Raw genomic sequence first — 7437 nt, forward strand, 5'->3', positions numbered from 1 at the left:
GCAGTCCACTCTGCTTATTGTTTTTCGAGAATGTTGCACTCCTTGTTTTTTACTCCAATAAATCATCAGAAATATTGGTCTTTACCAATATATTGAATCTTTACATTCGTCCTGCCTGTTGTCCATGGGTTTACCTATATTTGGTGTTACTTGCCATATAAAACGTATTTAGACATGCAAAATCGATTTTACAATCGATTTAATGAACACTTGTCTCTCAATTTAAACAGGATTATTTTCACAAAAGTGACAACCCAAAAAAGCAAAGTAAACGGTCTCTCATTTGTAGGTTGCACTGATACTTAGCGGTGGAAGTAAAACAGTTAACAGTACATCATTTTTTTCTTCTCACCTGAAATTCATGCAATAAACATGTTTTTGACAAAGATTTCAATTTGTTTGTGGTTTATATAGCCTGTATCAAAATGAGGTTTGCAATTATGCGCCCGAAGGCACGGGTTGAAGACCCAGTCAGTGGCGTAATGATATGCAAATTTGTTTAAATTCATACCTACATAATCACCATCACCAAAAATTTTCATTGAAACTTGAAAAAAAAATAAAATAAATAAACCTACCTACCGACCTTTTTTTTTAAAAATAAATTTACTGTTACTGCAAACCAAAATATTTTTAAGGATGGCCTAATGAGAAATAAGGTAGTATATAAGAAGTCAAAAGGTTTCATATTTTTAGATTTCAGATCTATGCTAATATGGCTCACAAATAATTTGTGATAAGATATATGTTCACAAGCTAATAGTTATAAGCATACAAATTGGGTTCAGCCAGATTGTGAGCGGTCCAACTACTGACCCTTGTTGGACACATAAGGAAACCACGGTAAGATCAGCATAATGTATAAATATTAGACGAGTGAGATAAATATCTCAACTAATAAGCTTCCAAATACTTTAACATGTAAAATCTACTGACAATGAAAATGACATGCAAAGCAGCCCAGAGTGTGTACCTGTCGTCGCGTGTGTTGGGGCTCAGGTAGCGTGTGGACTCTTCCTCATGGCTGCTCTGCAGACTGCTCTGCTGACTGCTGTAACACAGAGCATCACATTACAATCACAACATAAGAAAAACACACTCACACACACACACACACACACACACAACAGATGTTCACTTATACTGAGAATGACATGACAGAAGGTGAGTTTGGACACACAGTGATGTCTTTTAATTACTATAACAAAAAATGTTCAAACAATACATACAAGATCAAATCACAACGTGTACATAGTTTGATAGTTTAGTGTTTATTTTAAGGATGCTGTTTAGTCTTTTCCACTAGAGGACAGCAAAGAGTGTACTATTTGACAAAAGTGCTATAAACTCAAACAACACAGCAAAACACACATTTAACCAGTAAACCTTGACATGATTATCAAGTGCATTGTACAGTGTGCAAAGTATGCTTAAGAAAAGAAATGGCAGAAAAACATCCTGTGCATTTGACCACAAAAGTGGTTCCCTGGCTACATAAAAAGGAAGCAGGTGAGAAAACAACCTAACAGATCAACATAACAGACTCATACACTGGTAAAAACTGGTGTATTTAAAAGGGTTTTCTACCAGCAAACACCTGACAGCTTTCAGTACACAAACAATAATGGATTCATGTCAGTCATGTCAAACATCTGGCTACACGTTGGAATACAAATTCTAAATCATAAATGTACACTACCAGTTAAAGTTTACACACACCTACCCATTCTTTATTAGAAGCATTTTAGGATGATAGTAAAGTCATGAAATTTCTGAAATGAAAAACTTAAAGTATGAGAATTATGCAGCTGTAAAAATAACAGGCAATTTTTTTTAAAATAAATGAATACTTTTTGCTACTCCAAGGATACATTACATTGATTGAAAGTGAAAGTTAAGACTTTTCCATCACAAATCTATTTCAAATTAATGCTTTAATGTCTTCATAAAAGAATACTCAAAACTGCATTACAGTTTTCACAAAAATATTAAGCAGCACAACTGTTTTCAACATAAATAATAATACTTTTTGAGCAATATGTCAGTATATTAGAATGATTTATGAAGGATAATGTGAGACTAAGCACTGGAGTAATGTAAAATATACTAGAATAGAAATCAGTTATTTTAAATTGTAATAGTATTTCATAATAATACATTTTACAGTATTTTTGATCAAATAAATGCAGCCTTGGTAAGCAGAATAATTTGCTCAGAAAAAAAAAAAAAATATATATATATATATTTTTTTTTTTACTGTATGTTTGTACAGCGTCTCAAATCTTACTTCAGCTATTTCTATTTTGTAAATTAATAATTTATTTATAAATATTCAAGATCATAAATCTGAAATTCAGTCAAGTGTGTCCATACTTTTGACTGGGAGTGTACTTGAAGTCTAATTTCAGCTATTGTTAAAGAGGCTTAAAGTAAATGTTCAGGTCATAGCAGATACATATTTCGTATTTTTGTCTATTAAAAGCCAGTGAGAGTCATGAATATTTAAGACGTCCCCCGACAAACTCCTGTCAGCATTCCTGGCAGCTTGTTCTTCCCTCCAGCCTATAAATGTCACAGCAGAGACTTCAGTCCCTCCAGAGAAGATGGAAAAATCACACTCAAACAGAAACACAAAGGTTTTCTGCTATGACTTGTGTAGTAGAGCAAGCTCACACGAAGACTAATGAAGTGATGCAGACCCTGTTGAAAAAAAAAAAAACATTATATGCTGGTGCATAACCAGTTTATAACCAGCTCAGGACCAGCCTAAGCCAGCTCAAACCAGCTGCCATGCTTCTAAACATACCTAACCAGCATATGCTGTTTTTGTTTGTTTTTTCAACATGATGGACAGCGAGAATGGAGCATGGATGGGTTTGTGTGCTGAGATCAGGCAGTGCAGAGGGGTCGGTCTCGTGCTCATACAGACCTGCTCTCACTGCCGTGCTCTTTTTTCTCGCCTCCTCTCAGCCACTTGCGCAGGAGGAAGCGTCTCCGTTGGGGCGAGGCGCTGGGCGTCGAACAGCTCGACCATGCCGCATCCTCATCGCTGGACGGCGTGATCTCAATGGACGGAAGCTGCAGGTACTCCTTGGAGCTGGAACGCTGAAGTTGTTCCTTTTCCAGTTGCTCTTTCTCGCTCATGACGTTCTTCATACGGCGCATTTTAAAGCGCTTACGCCGCAGAGAAGGGCTAGAAGAGCTGGATAGGGCCGAATCCACCTCGCATCCGTTGCACTCCTCATCTACCGGGCCCTGGATCTGCAGCGCGGGCAGCTGGAGGGTTTCTGACATGATTCTGCTTCTGCTCAGTCTTACATGAGTCCAGAACCAAGTACAGATGCAGATCAAAGAGCTCAGCGAGTCCACACCTGGGCTGAGCTAAGTTTAGCACTTTCTGCTAGACAGCTCAGTGCTGACATGTTGGGACTTATAGAAGATTTCCTTCAAAAAGCTTCTGTCCAGAAAACCAGGATAGCTCCCTAGAAATCAGAGGAAGGTCATAGGGTCTACTAGGTCAGCGGTTCTCAAACTCTGAGATAAAAATGTATCTTTTATTTGAATTTTTAAGTTTGAGTTTGGATTGCTGGAAGTACATACTGTAGGTTATTTATTTGTTTGAAAATGTGCTTGTTCCTGAATGTTCTGAGTTGATCAGAGGTGCTACTTGAGCTGAAGTGTTTGAGAACCACTGTGCTAGGTGGACAGAGTCTATACATGCACATAAACATGCACACAAGAGTTGAAAGAAAACAGCAAAGATTTCACAGAAAGGATAGCATAGAAATGCAAATAAGTCAGACACATACTAATAGGAAACAAAAATGACATATTTGCTCTCTCACACACACATGCTCTTCCTGCTCTGCTTTGGAGTATTACTGTAAAACCACTGTGAAATGAACATTCATGATCACACCTTAATTTAAAGATTTCCCCTCAAATTACCCCACTGGACATTCACAATATATATATATATATATATAGTAAACTGTGATATGCTACCATTCAAAGGTTTCAAAATGTAAAATAATAATAATAATAATAATAATAATAATAATAATAATAATAATAATAATAATAATAATAATAAAATGTATGGATGGGTTACATTTATCAAAAGTGACCGGAAAGGTTTTCTTTATTATTTAAAATAAATGCTGTTTATATGAATTTTCTATCTAACAAATAATGCTGAAAAATTAAATTATCATAACCATACTAAGCAGCAAAACTGTTTTCAGTAATAATATGAAACATGATTAATAACAGGGCAAGAATAATAATTAATAATAATGGAGCACTAAATCTGCACACCATAATGGTTTCTGAAGTATTACATGAAATCTGTAGTAATGACTGCTGGAAAATCAACTTTGTCATCACATAAATAAATTACACTTTAAAATATATTATTTTAAATTGTAAAAATATTTTACAATATCACTGTATTTTTTTATCAAATAAATAGGTAATTATAAGATATTTATTTCATTTTTTTAAATCTTAATTATTAAAAAGTTTTGACTGGTAATGTATATTTATACATTTCATTTTTCCCCCTAAAGTCCACTTCAATAATTTCAGTAGATACTTTTTTCACTAGGATGGAAGTTTTGCCTTGATAGTTACAATAAATTTTCAAAGTACAACGACTCTTATCTAAAAAAAAAAAAAAAAAAAAAAAATAAAAATCTAGGAAGCTTGATTCCTCAGGAAATGTCCCTAATAAAACATTTTAGAGTCAGCCATGCATGCCAGTGTTAATATACCAGGCGTCACGTAGCGCTGCACTTCAGGCGTGTGTAAGGAAGTCAGGCGTAAACATGCGAGTGAGTTCATGTTACAGGAGGAAGTGCAGTAAGCCGCATCCTACTGAGAGCAGACACACACTCACGGCCCATCTGCCTGCTCAACAAATCACACAATCTGCTGACTGACCCCTACGGCGGGTTAGTAACCTGTCACACATGGTTAGATCACTCCTGCTCCTGCTCCACTGGAGATGGCCAGGGTTTTTTTTTTTTTTTTTTTTTTTTTTATAAAAATAAGTCTCTGTGGTCTTGTCTTTAGCGGTAAATGCCAAATATATGAATTCTGCATTCTTAGACTGAGATGTTCTATAAAAACAAATCCAACCATGTCCACTACAAGTGGTGCACCGGAAATGTGCACACTGTACCACAATGCATAAACTGTACTGCACATATCTTACCTGTAACTTTTTGTAAAGTTAGGTGCTAAAATCAACCATTTTTATTTTTTTAAGAAATCACAATGCATATGAATCATGTGCATTGGTGTGCAATGTATTATATTTTACACCTGTATCTCCAACTGTACCATGGCACTACCAAGGGTTTTTGGACCTGGCACCATAGTAATACCAGGGCATATTCTTGGCTATTACATGTGAAAAGTGTGGTAGGCTACATTAATTTAAGTTCCAAAGTATTTATCAGATTACCATGGTATTATGAAAGTACCATGGCACTACAATATATTACAATCATTTTACCATAATACTGACACTGCACTTTTTGTATTAACTTACCATGTGGCATAATAATGCATTTGATACTTTCAAGGAAAGAAACCAAATCTTAAGCTCCGCATCTGACTATATCAGAAAGCAAAGTTTAAAAGTAGACTAATTATGCAACACCAAAGCGCATAACAATATTTCATGTAAAATATGCTATACTTCATCGTTTTAAGCGGAAAATACGGTTTCAAATGCTCTTTAAAATGCTGTTGATCGGTTAACCATCGTTACCGGTACAAACAAAAAGTTGAAAATATGCACTAAAGAGAAATAAAAAAAAAACTTACCTTTTACATTTCAGATACCTAACCAAAACCTTCGTTTTTAATATATACTCGTTGTCTTTAAGTTTTAATTAGCCGGAATGAATGAGGAACTGTTACGGCGTTTATTCCCATACTGTTCCGTTATCTTCACGTTTCCTTTTCCCCGGACGAATCCACTACAATTCATGGGGAGAGATGCAAAGCAGAAACGAAATAAATGTTGTTTTATAGAAAAGCGTGTACTAGGTTTGTTATAAGCGAAAGAAATGCACACATACATCCCATTAAAATATCTGTGTGTGGTTAAAAAAAAAAAGATCGGGAAATGTCATAGATTTCGCGTTGCGCTTAACCCCTCTTTCTGAGATCGGGGCGCCCCGGATCTCTCAGTATAAAAGCAACCGGTGCAGGCTTGTCGTTTAAAAGAGATTGCTGTAGCAAAAAAACATTAACGCAGAATATGCGATCATTTAAAACTGCCGTGCTTGTCTGGAGAAACTAGATTCTCACTCAAAGCGAACTACTTTAAACGTTAAAAACTTCATTTCTTGTCAGCTGGAAACACGAGAATGTTCAACTTGCTGATATAAAATCATAATATTACACCTAGACAGTGTAAAAAAAGCCTACGTAACGTTACTAAAAAAAAGAACCATCAAAAACACATTATTTTCCGGAAAAACATGTCAAAATGTACAATCACCTATAACTGAGGTGAAAACATCATATTCATATCTTAGCAGTAGGAAATACTCGTCAAAAACATAACTGGGGTAAAAAAAAAAAAAAAAAAAAACACACATCTTGACAGCCAGAAATACTTCTAATAAAATGACAGTCAAAATGTACCTAGAATTATGAGAAGCACATTTTGACATCAGGAGATACTGTACAACGAGGTAAAACTAAGGTAAAAGTATAAACTACAAATCTTGTCTGACAGAAAGTACCTACCATGAAGTACTGAAGGGTAGTCCATCTTGTTATTTTAATCCAAAAATTGTTTTGCATTAATACTCATTCAAGCAGTAACATTATTTAATTTTTTTGCCATATTTAATTTTTATGCAAATTAACACTAAAGCACAGTTCATTAAAGTTACTCTATTGGCAATATTTTCTAGCACAAATTCTTAGTAATTTGCTTCACAGCTTGATATTTGGGGAGTCTCTTTAACTGGCTCAGGAACATTAAGCCACAGGATGCTGGATTTATTTGGCAGATGACTACTTCAGTCTGTTCTGCGTGTGACAGTTCCCTCACCGCACCATAATGTCCCTGATGTATTCATTCACTACACTGGAGTGTATGTGCCAACTGGCCTTCTTTTTGATTCTGAATGAGACCGTTGTGCCATTAAATGTCACTGATGAATGATCAACCAGTCAAGCAGACTGACAACACCTGTCCATAAGTCACGCCATATAAGAGCGTTTGTTATTAACACCTTTGACCATCTGTATTCACATCATGTCTTATGAGAATAAAAATGAACATTTCTGGTTTTCAGAGTGTAAATTAAACGCCAAACTGTAATATAATAGCTCCTTATGACCCACGTGTAGATAACATTGAGAGATATTGTATTCATTAACTAGTATGCTTATCACAATATCAAATCATCT

At 35.3% G+C, this 7437-nt stretch overlaps 1 protein-coding gene across 3 annotated transcripts in view; it reads right to left on the reverse strand.

The window, feature by feature from the left end:
• LOC128020944 (protein Aster-B) overlaps positions 1-6041 on the reverse strand; it is a 50021-nt gene extending 43980 nt beyond the window's left edge. The window contains exons 1-3 of one of the 3 annotated variants that reach the window (XM_052607772.1): positions 5833-6041; positions 2930-3482; positions 974-1051 (exon numbers count right to left, since the gene is read on the reverse strand). In XM_052607772.1, the coding sequence (XP_052463732.1) occupies positions 974-1051; positions 2930-3294 (443 nt within the window). In that variant the 5' untranslated portion in view covers positions 3295-3482; positions 5833-6041. The remainder of the gene's footprint in view (positions 1-973; positions 1052-2929; positions 3483-5832) is intronic. The other 2 variants (XM_052607770.1, XM_052607771.1) reach the window with 2 other exon arrangements.
• Positions 6042-7437: the final 1396 nt, after the last annotated feature.

This window comes from Carassius gibelio, chromosome A10, assembly GCF_023724105.1.
Source record: "Carassius gibelio isolate Cgi1373 ecotype wild population from Czech Republic chromosome A10, carGib1.2-hapl.c, whole genome shotgun sequence".
NCBI classification, from domain to species: domain Eukaryota; kingdom Metazoa; phylum Chordata; class Actinopteri; order Cypriniformes; family Cyprinidae; genus Carassius; species Carassius gibelio.